This window comes from Budorcas taxicolor, chromosome 3 (genome assembly GCF_023091745.1).
Source record: "Budorcas taxicolor isolate Tak-1 chromosome 3, Takin1.1, whole genome shotgun sequence".
Taxonomy (NCBI): Eukaryota; Metazoa; Chordata; class Mammalia; order Artiodactyla; family Bovidae; genus Budorcas; species Budorcas taxicolor.
This window is the reverse complement of record NC_068912.1, coordinates 58,848,417-58,872,080: the sequence shown is the minus strand read 5'-3', so window position 1 is coordinate 58,872,080 and position 23,664 is coordinate 58,848,417. Positions and strand designations below refer to the sequence as shown.

The following is a 23,664-nucleotide window of genomic DNA, read 5'->3' as shown; positions in this document are numbered from 1 at the left end:
TAGAGGCACAGCAGAGCCCAGAGCCCATCTCACCACAAATCACCAGAGCCTCGTTGTTATGCACTTACGGTGCTGTCTTCAGTGCAGGTCTCAAAGCCTAAATAACAGCAATTCTTTCATTAAATTTAGCCAGAGATCCTTGGGGTGTCCAAAAGTGTCAGGCCTTGCTCTGTTGAGTTTGGCTGTTGTTCAGATAGGGCGTGGAGGTACTAGACTATAGTAGTTCTGTGTGGTCTACTGGCTACTAGTTGCCTACAGTTATTACTGATTGTAGATCCCAGCCAGAAACAGGCTAGTAATACTACTACCTTCTAGATAAAGGAATGTAAGATCCTATATTAAAGTTGCCTTGAAAAAGACAAGTTAGTGACTTCCCTGGGGATCCAGTGGCTGACTCTGCTCTCCCACGCAGGGGAGCCCAGGTTCAACCCCTGGTCAGGGTACTAGATCCCATATGCTGCAACTAAGACCCAGGGCAGCCAAATAAATATTTTTTTTAATGCTCAGTTAGTGTGAAAGGATTATTTTTATGACGAAATCTCCCAGTAGGATTTGACGTATGTTTAGTGACAGTGGGTGACAGAGAACACATCTTGGTCTCTGCCCTTCCAGTTTCTTGGGTGGTAGGAAGCTTTTCTGGCCTTTGTGAGCAGCTCTGTTCATGAAAGACAGCCAGGTGGCTGTCCTTTCCAGCTCTAGCTCTGTGTGGGTCTCACGGTTTCACCTAGTGGTTTTCTAAGGCCAAACTGCAAGAACTCTTACTAGGCATTCAGTTCAGTACAGTTCAGTCACTCAGTTGTGTTCAACTCTTTGCGACCCCATGAACTGCAGCACGCCAGGCCTCCCTGTCCATCACCAACTCCCAGAGTCCACCCAAACCCACGTCCATTGAGTCGCTGATGCCGTCCAACCATCTCATCCTCTGTCGTCCCCTTCTCCTGCCCTCAATCTTTCGCAACATCAGGGTCTTTTCAAATGAGTCAGCTCTTTGCATCAGTTGGCCAAAGTACTGGAGTTTCAGCTTCAACATCAGTCCTTTCAATGAACACCCAGGACTGATCTCCTTTAGGATAGACTGGTTGGATCTCCTTGCAGTCCAAGGGGCTCTCAAGAGTCTTCTCCAACACCACAGTTCAAAAACATCAATTCTCCGGTGCTCAGCTTTCTTTATGGTCCAAATCTCACATCCGTTCATGACCACTGGAAAAACCATAGCCTTGACTAGATGGACCTTTGTTGGCAAAGTTATGTCTCTGCTTTTTAATATGCTATCTAGGTTGGTCATAACTTTCCTTCCAAGGAGTAAGCGTCTGAATTTCATGGCTGCAATCACCATCTGCAGTGATTTTGGAGCCCCCCAAAATAAAGTCAGCCAATGTTTCCACTGTTTCCCCATCTATTTCCCATGAAATGATGGGACTGGATGCCATGATCTTAGTTTTCTAAATGTTGAGTTTTAAGCCAACTTTTTCACTCTCCTCTTTCATGTTCATCAAGAGGCTTTTTAGTTCCTCTTCACTTTCTGCCATAAGGGTGGTGTCATCTGCATATCTGAGGTTATTAATATTTCTCCTGGAAATCTTGATTCCACCTTGTGCTTCCTCCAGCCCAGCGTTTTTCATGATGTACTGTGCATATAAGTTAAATAAGCAGGGTGACAATATACAGCCTGACGTAATCCTTTTCTTATTTGGAATCAGTCTGTTGTTCCATGTCCACTTCTAACTGTTGCTTCCTGACCTGCATGCAGGTTTCTCAAGAGGCAGGTCAGGTGGTCTGGTATTCCCATCTCTTTCAGAATTTTCCACAGTTTGTTGTGATCCACACAGTCAAAGGCTTTGGCATTGTCAATAAAGCAGAAATAGATATTTTTCTGGAACTCTCTTGCTTTTTCCATGATCCAGAGGATGTTGGCAATTTGATCTCTGGTTCCTCTGCCTTTTCTAAAACCAGCTTGAACATCTGGAATTTCACGGTTCACGTATTGCTGAAGCCTAACTTGGAGAATTTTGAGCATTACTTTACTAGCATGTGAGATGAGTGCAATTGTGCGGTAGTTTGAGCATTTTTTGGCATTGCCTTTCTTTGGGATTGGAATGAAAACTGACGTTTCCCAGTCCTGTGGCCCCTGCCGAGTTTTCCAAATTTGCTGACATATTGAGTGCAGCACATTCATAGCATCATCTTTCAGGATTTGAAATAGCTCAAATGGAATTCCATCACCTCCACTAGCTTTGTTCATAGTGATGCTTTCTAAGGCCCACTTGACTTCACATTCCAGGATGTCTGGCTCTAGGTGAGTGATCACACCATCATGGTTATCTTGGTTGTGAAGCTCTTTTTTGTACAATTCTTCTGTGTATTCTTGCCACCTCTTCTTAATATCTTCTGCTTCTATTGGGTCCATACCATTTCTGTCCTTTATTGAGCCCATCTTTGCACAAAATGTTCCCTTGGTATCTCTAATTTTCTTGAAGAGATCTCTAGTCTTTCCTATTCTGTTGTCTTCCTCTATTTCTTTGCATTGGTCACTGAGGAAGGCTTTCTTATCTCTCCTTGCTATTCTTTGGAACTCTTCATTGAAATGGGTATATCTTTCCTTTTCCCCTTTGCTTTTCACTTCCTTTTCACAGCTATTTGTAAAGTGAAAAGTGAAAATGAAGTCGCTCAGTCGTGTCTGACTTTTTGCGACCCGTGGACTGTAGGCCACCAAGCTCCTCCGTCCATGGGATTCTGCAGGCAAGAATACTGGAGTGGGGTGCCATTTCCTTCTCCAGGGGATCTTCCTGACCCAGGGATTGAACCCAGATCTCCCACATTGCAGTCAGACGCTTTAACCTCTGCACCACCAGGGAAGGCGTCCTCAAACAGCCATTTTGCTTCTTTGCATTTCTTCTTTGGGGATGGTCTTGATTTCTGTCTCCTGTACAATGTCATGAACCTCCGTCCATAGTTCATCAGGCGCTCTATCAGATCTAGTCCCTTAAATCTATTTCTCACTTCCACTGTATAGTGATAAGGGATTTGATTTAGGTCATACCTGAATGGTCTAGTGGTTTTCTCCACTTTCTTCAATTTCAGTCTGAATTTGGCAATAAGGAGTTCATGATCTGAGCCACAGTCAGCTCTCGGTCTTGTTTTTGCTGACTGTATAGAGCTTCTCCATCTTTGGCTGCAAAGAATATAATCAATATGATTTTGCTGTCGAGCACCTGGTGATGTCCATGTGCAGGGTCTTCTCTTGTGTTGTTGGAAGAGGGTGTTTGCTATGACCAGTGCATTCTCTTGGCAGAACTCTATTAGCATTTGCCCTGCTTCGTTCTGTACTCCAAGGCCAAATTTGCCTGTTACTCCAGGTGTTTCTTGACTTCCTACTTTTGCATTCCAGTCCCCTATAATGGAAAGGACATCTTTTTTGGGTGTTAGTTCTAGAAGGTCTTGTAGATCTTCATAGAACTGTTCAACTTCAGCTTTTTCAGCATTACTGTTCAGGGCATAGACGTGGATTACTATGATATTGAATGGTTTGCCTTGGAAATGAACAGAGATCATTCTGTCATTTTTGAGATTGCATCCAAGTACTGCATTTCGGACTCTTTGTTGACTATGATGGCTACTCCGTTTCTTCTAAGGGATTCCTGCCCGCAGTAGTAGATATAATGGTCATCTGAGTTAAATGTACTAGGCATTGGACACTGCAAATTATAGCTAGCAGTATGATTTTAAAGGATAACTTGCATGTGAATCAAGTCAACAGTTGTTTTTTGAGCACCTCCTGTATGCCAGGTGTTAAGATTAGTATTTTTCAGGAGATAAAAACTAGCAGTTTGTTTCTAATTTGTCAACAACTTACATTCCAAATGTTTGCTTATTATGCCAACTGATTGTACTTTGCAATATATTTCCATATATAATCAGTGTTGTGCCTATAGAGATTAAAAAACCCCAAATTACCTGAATAATTATATCATTGAGCCACGAGGGCTAGAAGTCAGGGTTTCTGTGGGAAAATAAGCTTACAATTCCTACTTGAAAGGCCACATGCACTTCTCCCCTCAATGATGCTCTTGTTGAACAGTGGAGGGAGGGTGTCAGACACCCAGGTGTGGGGCCTGGAGAGGATGAGAGTGGGTTCTGGGACTCTGGGAGCTTGTAGTTAGGGGACAGAGTTCTGGGGGTAAATGCAGAACTGAGACTGGGGTGGTAGAAGCTAATGATTATAAAAAGAAAAAGAAAAGGAGAAGAAGGCTTGAGAGAGGAGATGGCAACAGGCAAAATGATACCTTATTCCCTTCCATCCACTGTCCTAGGGCCTGCTGCTGCCCAGCACTGACCTGGGGTGGGGGCAAAAGGACAGGAAGAAGAGGAATGGAAGCCTCCTGAACCTCCCTTCCTCCTCTTCTGAGGGCAGTTCTGGGATTGGGGAACCAGAGGAGGGAAAAGGAACTGCCTATCCCACCTTCCTCCTCACTGCCAGGTTTACCAATATGACCTAATTGGAAAGTCAGTAGCTTTAAGATGTGAAGAACTGAATAACAAGTTTGACTATGAAAAAGAGCCCTGGGGAGCAGAGGTACCTATTGAAGGGCCTACTAAGGGCAAACAGCACAGAGGTAGGAATGTCAGTAGGGAGGAAGCATTGATGGGCAGGGAAGGGCGAAGAGGGGCAGGCAGGTCTTCAGACTGGAGGGGAAGGCAGAAAGTCAGGGCTTGTGCTGATCAGCTGGTGGGCAGGGCTGCAGGCTGTTGCAGGATTCTTTGCTGTACAGTCAGAATTTTCTCTGTGAGGGCAAATGAGGTCACCTGGTGAGAGAGACCAGCAGGTGAAAAGTGAGGGAGGGGTGTTTTAGGAAGGCAATACAGGTTTAGGTTAGAGCCTAAAAGGGCGATAATACCTTCAAACCAAAATTTCACTTTTAAAACCTATCCTAAGAAAAGAATTTGAAATGTGATAAAACTTTATAAACTAGATATTTGTTTGTCAGTTCAGTTCAGTTCAGTCGCTCAGTCGTGTCCGACTCTTGGCGACCCCACGCCAGGCCTCCCTGTCCATCACCAACTCCCGGAGTTCACTCAGACTCACGTCCATCGAGTCCGTGATGCCATCCAGCCATCTCATCCTCTGTCGTCCCCTTCTCCTCCTGCCCCCAATCCCTCCCAGCATCAGAGCCTTTTCCAATGAGTCAACTCTTCGCATGAGGTGGCCAAAGAATTGTTTATAATCATTAAAAACAAATTAGAAAAATAAAAGTAATGCTTACCAACAACAGAGTGATTAAAAACTATGCTACAGAATTACACTAGTTTGAAACGATACATTAGAAAAATTATATAATGTTATAGTAAAATTCTACTGACATAATGGTAAATATGAAAGGCAGGATTTAGAATTTCATTTAACATACTATTAATATGTATGGAGTGACTAGAATGAAACAAACAATTAATATAGGTTCTCTCTTGAGAGACAGTATTATGGATAATTGTTATTTCTGCCTTTTTCTCTTTTTGACATTTCAAAAATTTTATTTCATTTTTGAGTATAGTTGATTTACAATGTTGTGTTAGTTTCTTCTGTACAAAGAAGTGATTCAGTTACACACATCCATATATCTATTGTTTTTCAGATTCTTTCCTATTAGGTTTTTACAGAACACTGAGTAGTGTTCCCTGTGCTAATCAGTAGGTCCTTGTTTGTTATCTATTTTAAATATAATAGTGAGTATATGTCAATCCCAAACTTCCAATTTCCCACTCTCCCCCACCACATTTCCCCTTTGGTTACCATAAGTTTGTTTTCTAAGTCTGTGAGTTTGTTTCTGTTTTATAAATAAATTTATTTGCTGACATTTTTTATAATGGACAAACTTACTTTTAAAATATGAACAATGATTTTAAAGTCTTTTAAAATTTTAACCAAGACAATTATTTAAAGCAAACAACTGCATATTTCCTAGTGTTCATATTTTAAATGGTTATATTTCATGTCTAAATTCACTTTGCCTTTCCCAGGTCATCCAGAAATTTATCCTTTAGTGTTAACTACCAAGACCCAGGAAATATTTAACTGCAGAGTAGAAGAAGATGTCACAGAAGAACAACCTTACAAACTTATCAAAAAAGAAGATATTTTTGCAGACTTTGCAAACAGAGCTGCAGTATCTGATTTCTACCCAGTCAAAAACATTGTTCAGGTAAGTATGTCACCCCTCTTTATTTTTCAGCCTTACCTCAAGAGGTTCCTGATACATAATCGCAAAAGTTGAAGAGATTCTTGAGCTCAAATCTGACTTTGATATCTTGTCCATGTCTCTTTGGGAATCCTTCTCAATGACCCTTTGTGAAAAACAAACTCCTATCAGTGACAGATTGTCTTATTCCACACCCAGAAAAGCTCGTTCTTGCTCTGTTTTAACTAGAAAGGGAACCTACTCTATTTTCCCATACTGCTTTGATTGTAAACATTCATAATTTTAGTCCTAATTTGTCTGCAAACATGCTAAAGAGTACAACACCAGATAAAAGGAATACTCCTTTTTTTCCTTGTTAGAAATAAAATTGCATGGTAAATTTCCCTGAACCCATTGTGCTTTTTACTTTTTTCCTTTCTTTCTTAAACTTTTTATTTTGTATTGGCTTATTAAAGTTGGCTTAAAGCTCAACATTCAGAAAACTAAGATCATGGCATCACTTCATGGGAAGTAGAAGGGGAAACAGTGGAAACGGTGGCTGACTTTATTTTTGGGGGCTCCAAAATCACTGCAGATGGTGATTGCAGCCATGAAATTCAAAGACGCTTACCCCTTGGAAGGAAAGTTATGACCAACCTAGATAGTATATTCAAAAGCAGAGACATTACTTTGCCGACTAAGGTCTGTCTAGTCAAGGCTATGGTTTTTCCTGTGGTCATGTATGGATGTGAGAGTTGGACTGTGAAGAAGGCTGAGCGCCGAAGAATTGATGCTTTTGAACTGTGGTGTTGGAGAAGACTCTTGAGAGTCCCTTGGACTTCAAGGAGATCCAACCAGTCCATTCTGAAGGAGATGAGCCCTGGGATTTCTTTGGAAGGAATGATGCTAAAGCTGAAGCTCCAGTACTTTGGCCACCTCATGCGAAGAGTTGACTCATTGGAAAAGACTCTGATGCTGGGAGGGATTGGGGGCAGGAAGAGAAGGGGACAACAGAGGATAAGATGGCTGGATGGCATCAGGGACTCGATGGACATGAGTCTGAGTGAACTCTGGGAGTCGGTGATGGACAGGGAGGCCTGGCATGCTGCGATTCATGGAGTCGCAAAGAGTCGGACACGACTGAACGACTGAACTGAACTGAACTGATAGCCAATTATCCACCCATTGTGTTTCAAGAGCTTTTGTAAGTTAATAAAATAACTTTGCAATTTGGGGTTATTAACAATAGATTAGCACAATGGTTATCTTCTATGATGGATTGATTAAAGAAATATTAATTTTGTGTCAATATCTGAATAAACTGAATGACTGCTGAACATTAACCTTCTCTTTTGATTATGTTTTTGTAGGAATATCCTGGAGATGAGCTTCTCCTTGTTTACGATAGAGACTTCAAGTATGGACTTAACTTTTATCTTATTGGAACTGAAGAGGGCAAGGAAAACTATTTAAATGTAAGCACACCCTAAGTCAGTGCAACCTGTTGATTGTCAGAAGGAAGCACTGCCTCTGGGGGTGGGGAGCAGACATGTTCATGATTATTCTCGTTCGGCTCTGATTCCCTGGGACCTAGAGGAGGTGAGCAGTAAGTGTGCAGTGAGGTAGCTAAGACATCTTCTTTGCCCTTCACTTACCCAATGAGACTGGAAACAGTGAATCTGCTCTCAGCCATTCGTTGGCCTATATTTCTGGTTCTTGTCCTGCCATCTCCATGACTTCAGGTAAGTTACTGAACCTCTCACCTGCAAAATGGTGGTACCAGTAGAGCTGTCGTGAAGATTAAATAAGCCCAAACAGGAAAAGCCCTTTGTACAGTGCTTGACACAAAGCTGGGGCTTCATACATGTTTGCTATGATTATTCAAAAGCAAAAATTTGAAAGGACAACTTGGTCAGTGGGCAGTTGAAGGGAATGGGGTGTCAAAGATAAGCAAAAAATAAAAGAATGGTAGTTTCCAAGGAAAAGAAGTCAATTCACCTTTGGGGTGTTGCATTCAAAGTGGTCATGAAAGTTGCCTTCCGGTCTAGCATCCTCATGAGGAAGTGTATTCAAAGTGAGGGAGACAGAGGAGTTTGCATGGTTGCCCAGTAGCAAGAAAAATAAAAGAACGCCATAGAGTTTTAAAACACCTAAGACTTTTAAAATTTGATATATTTGTTAGTCAACATTTTCAATTTCATTTTTATGGTTGTTTTTCTCTGTGTTATAGTTTTTTATTATGGTGGAATATTTCCAGTGTATAGAAAGGTATACATGATGAAACAAATATCTATGCAGAATTAACAAATGTTAATATTGATATTTTATCATGTTTACTTTAAAGTCTTTTGAAACAAAATGTAACAGATAACGTTTCACTCCCTCTTACACATCCTTCTTAATTCAGTTTTTCAAACATCTCTATAAGGAAGTATTGCTCTAAGGTTGTTGTCGTCTTTTGTCCATGGTTTGATACTGTCACCATGTATGTATGTTCTACAGATAATATATCTTATTGCTTAAAATTTACATAAAATTATACAACTTGTTTTGCAGCTTCTGTTTGTCACTGAATTGTAAAATTCTAGGATCTATTCATTTTGATACATTTAGACATCGTATACACACAGATTGAGTTTGTTCATTCCAACTGTTTTATGAGATTTTATTTTCTGATTTTTCCACAGTGTATCAACCCTTTCCCTACTAACATTCATTTAATTGCCCATTTTTTTCACTATTATGAATAAGGTAGCAATAAACATCTATAGGTCTTTATCTGTATGTATATCCATACCTGTATTTCTCTGCACCTCTTACTTGTGGAAATCTTGGTTTAAAAAAACATTCACTCTTTATAATTTAGTGGATATCATGTTTATTCATACATGTAATCCTCTTATCAAAAAGCATTATTAAATCAGAGAAAATTAGTTTTGTATTTTATCAAGTTTTAGCATTCCATATTCTTCAATTCTTATCACACATCTTTTCCCTTTATTCTCCCATCTTTTTCTTTTTTCAGCTTCCTTTTTTTGTCCTTAAATTCTTTCTTTTTTGCCCTTTATTCTTCCCTTTTTCACTTAGTTTCCTTTTCATAACCGAGCAGCATGAACCAACAAAGAAGAAAAACAAGAAGGAAGAGCTTAATGAATTTATATAAAAGTAAAGGTTGTTGCAAAATATACATGCATAATTATAACCTAAATTTGGTTATATATATATGTATATTTTTTGCTGAACTTATCTCTTTTAAAAAATTGAAGTATAGTTGATTTACAATGTTGTGTTAGTTTCAGGTGTACAGCAAAGTGATTCAGACATATATATACACACACACACACATATATATACACACACATACTTACATATAGATTCTTCTTCAGATTCTTTTCTCTTATAGATTATAACAAAATTTTGAGTGTAGTTTCCTGTGCTATACAGTAGGTCTTGTTGGTTATCTATTTTATATATAGTAGTTTGTATATGGGGCTTCCCAGGTGGCGCTAGTGGTAAAGAATCCACCTGCCAATACAGGAGACACAGGAGACATGGGTTTGATCCCTGGGTTGGGAAGATCCCCTGGAGAAGCAAATGGCAACCCACTCCAGTATTCTTGCCTGGAAAATCCCATGGACAGAGGAGCCTGGTGGGCTACAGTCCAAAGGGTCACAAAGAATTGAACACAACTGAGCGAGTTCACACACATTCACATACATTAGTATGTACATGTTAACCCCAAACTTCTAACTGATTTCTCTTCCCTTTTCCTCTTTGGTAACTATAAGTTTGTTTTCTGGGAATACATTTTAGAATGCTATTTATTTTATTCCAGCCCCCAGAACTACCAGAAGAACAAGAAGAATACAAAGATCATATTCCTGAAGAAACATATATTTATAAGCCACCTATTTCTAAACCATGGATTTCTTTGGGCAGTGAAAAAGAAATCGAAGAAGAGTTAGTTAAGGACTCTACAAAACAGGTCAGCAGCTTGAATATGGTCACCTGCCTAGAGCTGAGCAACACTTATTCCTGAGGAATCCATATGCTTTGCTATGTTTGCTGTGGAGTTATGGTTTTTCTTTTGATAGAAGAATGGTCACTGTCTTAGGTGGGTGTTATGGGTTGAATAACAAGGGTTAGACCGCCTTCATGACTTCCCTGGTGGCTCAGATGGTAAAGCGTCTGTCTACAATGTGGGAGACCTGGGTTCGATCCCTGGGTGGGGAAGTTCCCTGGAGAAGGAAATGGCAACCCACTCCGCTACTCTTGCCTGGAAAATCCCATGGACGGAGGAGCCTGTTGTCCATGGGGTTGCAGAGTCGGACACGACTGAGCGACTTCACTTCACTTTATGGGTTGAGTTATATCTCCTCCTGAAAGATAAGTTCAAGTCCTACCCTCCAGTACTTCAGAAAGGAAATAAGGGGAGTTTTATCCAATGTGGCAGGGGTCTTTATAAGAAGATGGTGTTGTGAAGACAGAGACACCTGGAGAACACCATGGAAGGTGGGGGCAGAGGTTGGAGTGATGGATCTGCCCCAGGGAACACCTAGGACTGCTGGCCGAGACAGCAGAAGCAAGGAAAGAGGCAGGGAGCCCATTCTCCCACAGAGTCTTCAGAAGGAACCAACCCTCTAACAGCTGTTTCCCTTTTTTTTTTAAGTTGGGGTATAGTTGCTTTACCATATTGTGTTGGTTTCTGCTGTACAAGGAAAGGAATCAACTATATACACACACATCCATCCTTATTACAGACTTCTAGCCTCCACAAACAAGTGAGAATAAATTCCTGTTGCTTTAAGCCACCTAGTCTGTGGTATGTGATTACGGCAGCCCTAGCAAACTAGGGCGTTCCCAGAGCAGCCCTTGTGAGGAGCAATTGTGTACAAGTGATTAAAGTGTCTCAGAAAAGAATGGGGGGAGCAGCAGGACAGAGACATGGCAGAAGCCTTGCAAGGGTGCACTCTTAGGCCAAAGTCTAGCAGAGGGAAGCTTCAGCCTGCACCCCCAGGGAACTCTGGAGTGTAAGTTATACCTCAGAGTTGTTCCAAACAGAAGCAAAAGGGATGGGCTTACCTGTGTCTCCTACTGTCTATCCCTGGTCAGGATATAAACTGCCAGTCACTTCCTGTTCCTTGTACCATCAGGCAAAGTGGCCTGGTAGCCCTAGAGCATCCTCCATGGAGGAGCAATAGGTGGTGGCTTTGGGAACCGAGAGCACAGGACCTGGACAGGTGCACAGAAATTACATCCAAGAGGATGTGGGCAGAGCACCAGTGCTGTCAACCACAGATCTGTTCTTCTCCAGCCACTTTTGTCTCCTTTACCTCTCACCTGTGTTGCAGATCACATATATGATTTCTCGAAAACGAAGTGAATTTGGCGCCCCCATTAAGTTCAGTGACCAGAACGCTTCCAGTGTGAAAGATGCCTATATTGAATGTACAGCCTACCCAGATAAAAATTTCACCCTTAAGCAACTTGAGAGAGATGTTGGCATGCAAGTCGTCCCCCAAATCAAGGAAACAAGTACTCAGACAAGATGGTAAGTATGAAATGAATATATATATATATTTTCTTTTTCCAAAGCAACTATGGTAAAACCTAGCAGTATCTGTGATTACTGTGAGAGAGCTTTATAATAGAAACTAATTGACAGTGATGCCTAATCTCCACAGAGTAATCCAGCTCAAGAAAAACTAATTATCACCGATGCTTTTTAAAAATCTTACTAGGAAAATGAAATACAAGTATATATATGACTGTGCAAAGGGGCTTCCCCAGTGACTCAGCGGTAAAGAATGGGCCTGTAAAGCAGGAGACACGAGTTCAATCCCTGGGTTAGGAAGATCCCCTGGAGTAGGGTATGGAAACCCACTCCCGTATTCTTGCCTGGAGAATTTCATGGACAGGGGACCCTGGCAGGCTACAATCCATGGGCTCGCAAAGAGTCAGACACAACTAAAGCAACTCAGCGCATACGCAGGCTTATTTTTAGGATTAAAAAACTTTTATTTTGAAATGATTTTAGATCTATGGAAGATAAGCCACAAATGTTGGATATGATTTTGAGACCTAGAGAAAGAGAATTTTTTTAATGACCTGAACAGTTCCAGAGGGTGGTATAAGCAGAGTTCGCAAAGGACTAGCCCAGGTTGGGTGGATGGAGTAGCAGAGGCAGAAAACAAGCAGATTCTCTGTGGCAGGCAGGAAGGCATTTATTTTCAAGTTCTGAAGCAACGAAGAGGAAAGATTAGAGCTATTAAATAAGTTGAGCCAGATTAATTTTTGAGAGCTTAGTATTGAAACTCCAACTAAAAATCTTAATTTATCTACTTTTAAAAAAATTGGAATATATAATGGAACTATATGTAACCTTATCCTGTATTTTCCAAGTCTCCTGTAAATGTGTTATCATACTTTTGTAAATTAAAAAATTTAAATTAAAAAAAAAAAAGATGAGCAAGGCAGTATGTATTGGAGCACAGAGGGGAAAAAAAGCCTATAATTGAGGAGATTGGCCAGAGTCTGTGTGTGTGTGTGTGTGTGTGTGTGTGTGTGTGTGTGTGTGTGTGTGAGTTGCTTAGTCATGTCTGACTCTTTGCGACCCTATGGACTGTAGCCTGCCAGGCAGCTCTGTCCATGGGATTCTCCAGGCAAGAATACTGAAGTGAATTGCCATGCCTTCCTCCAGGGGATCTTCCCGACCCAGGGATCAAGCCCATGTCTCCTGCACTGCAGGCAGATTCTTTACCACCGGGGAAGCCCAGATAAGAGTCTTCTGTAATTAAACCTGGTCACAGGTAAAATGACCAGTGTCTAAATAAAGTGGTGGCAGTAAACCAAGAAAGAGTGAAAAGGAGACATGTGTAAATACAAAATCCTAAAACTCCCATCATTAGAACCAACAAACAATTAGCTAATTTCTCTGCTTTTTTTTTTTTTCTTAACAACAAAAGTCTTCACAGAAGTTTTCCACATTTTCTAATTCTACCTTTTCTTCTTCCATTCTGTCTTAAGCCCACTCTAGTCTTAAGAGGGTCACCAAAGACCTGCAGTGGTCTGATTGCCTAATCCAGTTTTCAGATACCCTCTCTCTCCATTGCTCAGCAGTATTTAACATGGTTGGCTGTTTCTTCTTCTTGGCTTCTGAGCAATATTCAATGTGCTCTTTCTAACTTACTGGCAGCTCCTTCTCAATCTCTTTTACTGGATCCTTGTCCTCCCAACTTCTAAACATTAAAGGACCCCCAAATCTAACTCCTTTTGATGTTTTTTCTAACTACACTTAATCCTTGGGTGAATCTTTTAAGTTAGAGCACATGTACATAGATACCAGGGGTCAGGACGAAACATGAGTCAGAAGCCAGGGAGAAACATGGACAGACAGGCCAAACCAAGAGATGAAGAGAAAGACAAGGATTGGTAGACAAGGACTGGTAGTCAAGTCTTGGCAGAGAATTAGGACATCAAGAATCATTAAACACTGACATGTAAGGGGTAAGACCAGAAGGAGAGTTGTGATTCATTAGTACAAAAGAAACTTGGATTTTGAGACAAATTTCTTAGTCAAGCCAACTAGAGATTTCTGTTTACTCAGCCATAAAAAGGAATGAAATTGGGTCATTTGTAGAGATGTGGATGGACCTAGAGTCTGTCATACAGAGTAAAGTAAGTCAGAAATAGAAAAACAAATACTGTACATTAACGCATATATGTGGAATCAGAAAAATGGTACAGATGAACCTATTTCCAGGGCAGCAAACATAGAAGTGGACTTGTGGACAGAGCAGTGGAAGGGAAGGAAGGAAGGAATTGGGGGATTAGGACTGACATATAGACACTACCATGTGTAAAATAGATAAATAGTGGGACCCTGCTATAAAGAACAGGAAGCTCATCTCGGGGCCCTGCGATGACCTAGATGGGTGGGATGTGGGTGGAGTGAGAGGAGGTCCCAAAGGGAGGGGATATATGTATACATATAGCTGATCCACTTCGTTGTGCGGAAGAAACTAATGCAACATTGTAAAACAAGAATACTCCAAAAAAATAAAAAGAATGAGTCAGCCAGGGTAGACTCAGGAAGGAACTTATGACAGCAGGGACCCTAACCACAGGACTTTAGATTTAGTAGGTTCTCCGTGCATGTTGAGTGATTATGATGGGCAGGTGTTTCTATGTAGATGGAGAGAAAAAATGAGAAATAGCTGCAGATCTTGACCCACAGCGTGGAGGAAAGTTGGAGGAGTGAATCAAAAGGAATTCAAATAGTTCACATCCATGTAACTTAGGAGAATGCTGGTGCCATTTACTAAGATCAGAAATTGGGTGGAAAAGATGGGATATATGATTGTGATGGAAGAAGTAAAAAAAAAATCAGAGATGAGGCTCAAAGATTAATGACTATGAAAACAAACGTTTACAGTGTTCTTACGACATACCACGCATTTTTCTAAGTACTTTGCACACACAACTCAGTTAATTCTCACAACTGCCATCTGAGGTAGACACTATTTCCATTTTACAAATAAAGAAACTAAAGCAAAGAGGTTAAAAATGAAAGCACAATGTTTGGAACATAATTTAAATTTTAAGCAGTAATGAATAGATTTGCTGAGAAACAACAAAACAAATCACATGTTAAAAAGTGAGAGTGCGATCCTTTTGTAGTTCATGAATGTGATGATTGGGTGTTCACGCTGCTGCGTGACATGTGCCTCCCTGCAAACCTTGTTAGGACACCGGCACATTACCCGTCTGACGTGAAGGAAAAAAAAAAATTGAGAGTGACTCAGTCATGTTGCTACTTTGATGAAACCACCAGGAGCCACATAATCCTACCCAGAGGGTCCTAGTGTGGACAGAAACCAAAAGGTAAAGCTAAGATCTGAACCCAAGTCTCTGGTTCCAACACCAACATTCTTTCTCTCCATCATCTTGTCTTCTCCTGTGGACACTGACCTAGGCAGGGAAAAAAGAAGTTACTGTTCCATTAAATATGAGCAAAACTCTCTTTAGCACTCTTTTTGATTGCTATCCATTAATATACTTGCCTTTCAGAGACATGTTACTGACATTTGTTCGACAAACACAGATTACATACAACCTAAATTTTTGGAGCACTTAAAATGTGCTAGGCACTGTTTTACAAGCTTTGCATCTATTAACATATTCAATGCTTACCATGACGCTGTGAGCTAGGGGACATTAAGAACTTCAGTTAGAGATTAAAAAACAGGCACAGAGAGGTTCAATATTGGGTTGGCAAAAAAAAGTTCATTTGGGTTTTTCCATATGATGTAACAGAAAAACCCAAACAAACTTTTCGGCCAACATGTAATTAATTAGCTCAGGGTCACATAGCTAGTAAGTGACAGAACCCAGCTTCAAAGCCAGGCAGCCTGTCACCAGAGTGCACTCTCTTAAGGATTGTATCATATGATCTTTCTACAGCCCCATACCCTAAAATCAAGAATCTCACCCAGTCTAGTGGGTGAGACTGACAAAGCCCAGAGGTATAAATACAATGTATAATGTCCAAGGGTAGAGGTGAATACTGAGAGCAAACTGGCTGGAATAATTTCTCCCAGAATCCTGCTGTCATTACTGCCAAAATGTAAATTATTTCTGGTTTTATACATTTAGAGCAGAGTTTCTCAACCTCAACACCACTGTCTGGATAATTCTCTGTTGTGGGTTGGGGGGCAGTGCCGTCTTGCACTCTCTAGGGTGTTTAACGACATCTCTGGGCTCTATGCACTAGGTGCCATAAGCACTTCCAGTTGCGACAACCAAAATTGTTTCCAGACATTACCAAATATTCCTGGATTAAGACGATGGGATAGGATCTCACTGGTTGAGAAACTCTGCTTTAATGAAATGAAGAAAGAATGAAAAATAAATGTAACAAAATGTTAATAATTGAGAAGAGACTTGTGGACACAGTGTGGGAAGGAGAGGGGGGACTAACTGAGAGAGTGGCATTGATATATACATACTAGCATATGCAAAATAAGTAGCTAATGGGAAGCTGCTATGAATATATAATATAGGGACCCAGCCTGGCAGCTCTGTTATGACCTAGAGAGGCAGGATGGGGAGGCAGTGGGAGGGAGGGGATATATATATGGCTGATTCATGTTGTTGTATGGCAAAAACTAACACAACATTGTGAAGCAATTATCTTCCAATTAAAAGTTTTTAGAAATGTTAATAACTGATGAATCTGGGTGAAGAGTGTATGGGAATTTCTTATACCCTTCTTAAAACTTTTCTGTAAGTTTAAAATGGTATCTAAATTTTTTAAAATAAAGAACTTGCTGATTACATCAGGGAGAAATTCACAAATACTTTGAATGGCAGTTGGTATGTAAGGTAAAGAAAAAATTCAATATATAGAATTTAAATATAAAATAATATCTTAATATGGTCACAGAGAAAAATCTTTGACCTGCCATGACTTGTATTCGTCTTTGATCTAATTTTTGGTATTCAATTTATTTTAATTTATTAGGACACGTCCCAAAAATGCTACTACGCAGTATTATCCAAGAGAATTTTTGGAAGAAGAAAAAGAGGCATTGGGACAATCAAAGACTTTGAATGAGTTTCTTAACAGTGTGTCCACAAGGTAAAAATTGTGTATCAAATTAAAAAAAACATAAAATGTGTTTGTTTACTTATAATAAGAGACCTTAGAAAACAACTCCATACCTGATGTACAGGTAGAAAGTGTGAAGACAGTTCTTAGACACCCATGAACATGTGAAACTTTCTACAGATTCTGTCTCCTTTCCGTTCTATTGCTAAGCAACATCCCAGACCTTCCAAGCTAGGGCCGCACCAAACGGCATGAACCTGGAAGGTAGATACTGTTGAACATGTGAGGACGTTTTCCTAACAGTAAGTTACCATTTATTTACCATGGTTTCTATTATTTAAGTCTTTTTCCTGATTTTTCATAGGATTACAAAGATGGGGATGTTGTGGATGTTGGGGATGACCATCACCATGATAGGAATTTACAAAAATATATTTTAAATGAGAATCTGAATTCAGCTCAGATATAATTTTTGGATGTGCCATCCTTATCTCTAATTCCTATCTTGCTGCACTCTTATTGGCTCTGAAAGAGAAGTGTCTTTAGAACGCCCCCTTCACTCATACCAGAGCCCTAGGCAGACCCTGAGGACTTCTAAACCAGAGAAAAAGTTTGAAGGTCTCATCAAGGTGATATCAGAGTTCAAATGAGTGAAACCAATGGTGGACAAGTCTGCCAGCTGTGCCAAAAGGTTGGGTTCCATTTTTTCCCAAAATTAAAGATTTGCTAGACAAATTCATACATAGCCTAAGTTAAACTTTTTTTATTTTTAAGGAAACATTTTAAGAGTAAATGTCTTGAAAATTCCAACAACTCTCAAAAAGTTGTTACCTAGAGAGAATCTGGTTCAAATTTTCAGTATAATTATTCAGAAAGAGCTTATTAACTATTTGCCACTCACTCACAACAAGTATGCTATAGTGTTTCCTAGGTGGACAATTAGAAAGAAACCAGAATATCTGAGGTTTCTTTTCCTTTCCACACAAAAATTCAATAATTATTGAAAATTTTCCTAAGAACACTAAAAATGAGAAGTCTGTCTATATACAATCAATTTTGAGGGAATAAATGCCCTATAGCCAATTCTCAATTATCTACACTGTGTATTATCTTTAGACTTGGACTTTTATCCTTCCCTTTCAGCTGCCGTACTTATAAAGAAAGGGATAGTGAGGAACTTCATAATTCCTTCCATAAGATGTGGGATGGAGGAGCCAGAACTATAAGAAGAAAGAGGGGAAATTGGTACAGGAATTTTAACAGCCCTGGCCAAAAATAAAAAAGAAACCCTCATAACCATCACAGCCATGCTTCCCACTCTAGAACTGTTTTAAGGTTTGGTTAATTTTTTAAAATTAAAATAAAACTTGTTTTGTTCTGGAAGAGAACTATTTTACAAATGAGTTCCTTCCTTGTCATAGAATTTTGTCTAGAACAAACTAAAGCAAGCATTATTTGCAAAAGAAGAAAATGATCTGAGAGGAAAGTGAAACTTCAAGGGAGTTCAAAGCAACTGAGAAACATTCATCTTGAGGTTAAGAAAAAGAAAAAAACAATACCCATGGGCTTTCACTCAGACTACAAGCTTTGCAAGCCTCAGATTCATCACGCTCAGGAACCACGCAGTACAGTGCAGGGAAATCAAGAAACAGGAAACCAGAGAAAAGGTGTTGTCTTCACGTCTCCCTTGTAAATTTCTTCCCAGTGCAGGCTGAAACAGAAAGATATGATTTTGAAAATGCTATTAATAACAAATGCTTCTACTTGAGACTGAGTTTAAACCTTGAAGCTCTGGGTGTGAACCTGCCCTACACAGGGTGATTCAAACTTTAATGTGCATATGAACCTCCTGGGCATCTTGTTAAAATGCAGGTTCTGACTCAGTATATCTGGGGTGGAACCTGTCACTCTGCATTTCTAATAGCTCCAGGTCATGGTGATGCTGCTGGTCCAAGGAAATGCATCTAGTTTGAAAGATGAAGTACAAAAAGAATTTAGCCCAGAATATTCAATTGTGCAGTGAATGGCTGTTGCTGTTTAGTTGCTAAGTCCTGTCCGACTCTTTTGTGGGGACTGTAGCCTGCCAGGCTCCTTTGTCCATGGGATTTCCCAGGCAAGAATATTGAAGTGAGTTACCATTTTCTTCTCTGGGATATTTTATCGACCCAGGGATCAAACCCACGTCTCCTATATTGGCCGGCAGATTCTTTACCAATGTGCTACCAGGGAAGCCCACAGTGAACAGTAGTGAATGATTAATGACAGAGGCGTTAAATGGTACCCTTGTTTAATGTGCTAGGAATATCTATTATGATACTTACTGCTTATATTTAATCATCTAACTGAAGGGTTTTTTTTTAGGAAATTCATAATTGAAAAATCACTCTTTCAACTTACTGTATTTATTTTTTAAAAATCAAGTTATTTGGACTTTTGATCATCAGGGTAAAACCTTGGGTGGCATTCTAATTGTGGGAAAGCTCCTAGAGGCCTTGGGAGTGGGCTGAGTTTTCAACCCTAAGCACATAAAGGGACAATAGACATTATAGCAACTTATAAAACAGGAACTTGCCAAGCTGAGTTCCTTAAACGAAGAAGAGCACTCAGACTGTTTTTCAAAGGAGCACTATTAGTACTTTTAGCAGGATAATTTTTCATTTTTAGGGACAGTCTCATGCCCTGTGGGAAGATTAGAAATAGAATTTAACACACTAGCACTTCCCAGACGCTGTGACAGCTAAAACCACCACACACACACATGCATATACACACATTTCTAAACTCCAAATCTTCCCTTGAGAAACTCTCATTTGTTGTTTTGAATTATACATATAGTATAATTATTATATATACCAGTATAATAATTATATATAAATACAGTAATTAGCATACATGATCATTTGGTATTGAATATGGCTAAAAGAATTTGCTCTTTCTGTCAATTTGGAGTTTTCCAAAAGCAGATGAATCAAGTTCAAAGTAGACATTTACTGAGAAGTTCACTGTGAAAAATAAAGGAAGAGGAAGCATGATTGAGCAGGAAGAGCTGCAGACAAAGTCTCAGCCAACCCAACAGAGGGCTGCAGAGGAAGACGGCCGGTTGGAGGAGTCCTGCCCGGGGCAGAGTCGGCAGCCCTGGAGCCTGCAGCCCCCGAGCTCTCATTGACCCACAGAGAGCATGACCTTGGCCGGAAAGCTGAGGCAGATTGTGATGCTGTTAGAGGCTACTGTGGGTTTCCCCGGTGGCTCAGTGTAAAGAATCTGCCCACTGTGCAGGAGACGTGAGTTTGAGCCCTGGGTCGGGAAATCCCCTGGAGGGACATGGCAATCCACTTCAGTATTCTTGCCTAGAGGAACCCATGGACAGAGGAGCCTAGTGGGCTACAGTCCATGGGGTTGTAAAGAGTCAGGCATGACTGAAGCAACTGAGCACGCAGAGGCTGTCAGCTAACGTACCCTGGCACTAGAAGCTCTGAGTAGCACACTGCCATGAATTTTTTTTCGTTTAAATCATTGAATATCTTACACAGGTGTTAATCATTAATTATGAAATACAACAGAGAACATTTTTTTCTTTCAGTATAAATGAAGCAGGAGGAGCTGCTGGAAGACATATCACTGAATACTAAAATTCAACCTCTTAATTCTTCTTTTCTCATTTACAAAATAGTGTGGAAATCGCCCTACAGCAAAATGAAATCATGAATACATTTATTCATGACTGGAAATGCCTGGCAGAAGAAGAAGGCACCTTTGGGGATAAGACGGATACCCATCTGAAAGAGTACCAGTCCTTTACTGACCTTCACAGCCTAACCGAGAAGATGATCACCTGTGTCTCCTGGCATCCGGTCATCTACGGTGAGGCAGTCTTGACTGGGATTCCCTCCTGGGATGACATCAGAATAACCTGTTGCTTTTATATGTAAAGTTGCAAACTGGCTCACTTCCAATAAGACAGTCTCTATTCCTGAGTGCCTGCACCTGCCAAGAGCTTTCTTCACCCTCCCTTCATCTCTTCTCCCAGCTACGTTTTGGGACCACACTGTGGTCTGTACTTTGTAAGCAGAGGACCAGAGCTCCCACGTTGCCCAGCTGGTGTAATGCCAAATCTGGATTTGACTGGGACTTGTTGGGCTCCCAAGGCTAGCTTCACTCCCTGCAACACTCTGCCTCTCTGATTACTGGGCAAGATAAGAGATGAAGCTCCTTTAAAGTGCTTAGCAGCTAAGTGGGTAGGAGTGTGCGAGGGCGGAACGATGGACAGAACCAGCCTTGCTCTCTTTCTTCCTCCTTTCCTGCCCAGTGTTGGCCCTCTCCTCACAAAAACAAACATCTTTTGTTCTTACTAAGTCTTCAAAGTGCACCATTGATTTTATATCAACAGTCCATCTCAGTTTGGACCAGCCACAGTCAAGTGCTAATAAGCAACAGTGGCTACTGGCAACCAATGTATTATTAGACAGTACAGCTCTAACAATACTCTTGGTCTCCTGTAGAATATTTTTACACAGGTTCCATTAAATGGAAGTGAACAGTGACTATGTAGAAAATCAAAACACTTCTCTGTGCACAATGGCTGCAGATTTTAATTCCCAGTTGTGTTCCAAACAGGGCTAATAGCTGTGTCAGTGGCTGTACGACTGTCCTTTGAAGAGAGGGTCCGCTTTTCTGGTAAATTATTGCTGCAACCATCACTGATTCTTTTCTGGAGTTTCTCCGATCCCATACATCCTCAGGTAATACAGGAGAGTCATCCATATGGTCTAAAAATTTCAAATACTACTTTCACATATCTTTAGCAGTTTTAATTGCAAATCATTTTATAATCACTTCAGGTTGTAAACCCCTATAAAGCTAGGCTTTCTTCGGAATTTTTTTTCATTCAATTTGAGCAAAACTCAAGTTTACACTCAGCTTATTGAAAAAGTTTATTTAACAAATAAAAATATTATTTTAAAAAATATAAGAGAAATGTTCAATTGATTTTATTTTATTTTTTTTTACTTTAAAATTTTTGAAATTTACTTTCCTAATACACTTAAACAAAAATAGAAATATTTGAAATACTTGGAAAGATAAATATGTATATTTTTGTCAATATATTTTCACATTATTAATAGCATCAGTCTATAAGTTTATACAAACTATGGGCTCTTTCAATACAAATTTTTCAAATGCAAAGAGACTTTAGTTTCCCATGAACTCCGTCAATTCCAAGGATCACCAGCAGGAGGTAGTAATGAGTAAAGATGACTGTGTGGGGGATGGTGGAGAGTGGTGGGGACTGTGGCTCTGGAGAGTGCACAGCCCATCTGTGGGGACAGTACTCCAGCTGTTGCTGTCAAGTGGTCCCACTTGTTGACAGAATCCAGCAATTTTGTGTGAGATCTCCCAAGTTTTAAATGCCTCAACTAAAACTAAAGCAAAACACACAGCAATCCAAATAAAATAGGCTGATGGCTGGGTTTACCCCCCACAGTGTTCAATTTCCAATGTCTGCTCAAGATGAGTTCTGTTTAGGGGGAGGGAGTTTATAGTATTAAATTAAGCTTTTTCAACATACTTAAATATATTAATATTTTGTTTCTATAAAACATTGTATAACTAAAGTTTCCCTAATAAGCCTTCAGTTCAGTTCAGTTGCTTAGTTGTGTAACTCTTTGTGACCCCATGAACCGCAGCACGCCAGGCCTCCCTGTCCATCACCAACTCCCAGAGTCCACCCAAACTCACGTCCATTGAGTCAGTGATGCCATCCAACCATCTCATCCTCTGTCGTCCCCTTCTCCTCCTGCCCCCAATCTTTCCCAAGATCAGGGTCTTTTCAAATGAGTCACTCTTTGCATCAGGGGCCCAAAGTATTGGAGTGTCAGCTTCAACATCAGTCCTTCCAATGAACACCCAGGACTGATCTCCTTTAGGATGGACTGGTTGGATCTCCTTGCAGTCCAAGGGGCTCTCAAGAGTCTTCTCCAACACCACAGTTCAAAAGCATCAATTCTTCGGCGCTCAGCTTTCTTTATAGTCCAACTCTCGTATCCATATATGACCATTGGAAAAACCATAACCTTGACTAGATGGACCTTTGTTGACAAAGTAATGTCTCTGCTTTTTAATATGCTCTCTAGATCGGTCATAACTTTCCTTCCAAGGAGTAAGTGTCTTTTAATTTCATGGCTGCAATCACCATCTGCAGTGATTTTGGAGCCCCTCAAAATAAAGTCTGTTACTGTTTCCACTGTTTCCCCATCTATTTGCCATGAAGTGATGGAACAAGATGCCGTGATCTTAGTTTTCTGAATGTTGAGTTTTAAGCCAACTTTTTCACTCTCCTCTTTCACTTTCACCAAGAGGCCCTTTAGTTCTTCTCTTTCTGCCATAAGGGCAATGTCATCTGCATATCTGAGGTTATTGATATTTCTCCCGACAATCTTCATTCTGGCTTGTACTTCCTCCAGCCCAGCATTTCTCATGATGTACTCTGCATAGAAGTTAAATAAGCAGGGTGACAATATACAGTCTTGACGTACTCCTTTTCCTATTTGGAACCAGTCTGTTGTTCCATGTCCAGCTCTAACTGTTGCTTCCTCACCTGCATGCAGGTTTCTCAAGAAGCAGGTCAGGTGGTCTGGTGTTCCCATCTCTTTCAGAATTTTCCAGCCTTAGCCTCCCCTATTCCTTCTTCCTTAATTCATCTGAATAGAGACAGCTTTTACTGCTAGAGAGTCTAGATGCTTTAATTATCATAGATACTGAGATCAAAACGACAGTTCTGTCATTCTTCCTCCTTGGCCTTCTTACCACAAAAATGGTGCCATCTCTCACTGGGGTTTTCTAGCATTTTCCAGTAGTGTAGAACTACTCTCCATCCCATGCCATGGA

General features: G+C 40.3%; 1 protein-coding gene and 1 non-coding gene across 2 annotated transcripts in view; both read left to right on the top strand.

Moving 5' to 3' along the window:
- DNAI3 (dynein axonemal intermediate chain 3) overlaps nucleotides 1-23,664 on the top strand; it is a 76,693-nt gene that overhangs the window by 5,400 nt on the left and 47,629 nt on the right. The window contains exons 3-9 of the mRNA XM_052637313.1: nucleotides 6,013-6,194; nucleotides 7,541-7,645; nucleotides 10,006-10,155; nucleotides 11,522-11,721; nucleotides 16,693-16,809; nucleotides 20,450-20,640; nucleotides 21,394-21,518. Of these exons, the coding sequence (XP_052493273.1) occupies nucleotides 6,013-6,194; nucleotides 7,541-7,645; nucleotides 10,006-10,155; nucleotides 11,522-11,721; nucleotides 16,693-16,809; nucleotides 20,450-20,640; nucleotides 21,394-21,518 (1,070 nt within the window). The remainder of the gene's footprint in view (nucleotides 1-6,012; nucleotides 6,195-7,540; nucleotides 7,646-10,005; nucleotides 10,156-11,521; nucleotides 11,722-16,692; nucleotides 16,810-20,449; nucleotides 20,641-21,393; nucleotides 21,519-23,664) is intronic.
- LOC128045893 (small nucleolar RNA U13) lies at nucleotides 14,838-14,942 on the top strand. Its single transcript, XR_008199220.1, has one exon. It is a non-coding gene; the product is annotated as a small nucleolar RNA U13 (small nucleolar RNA).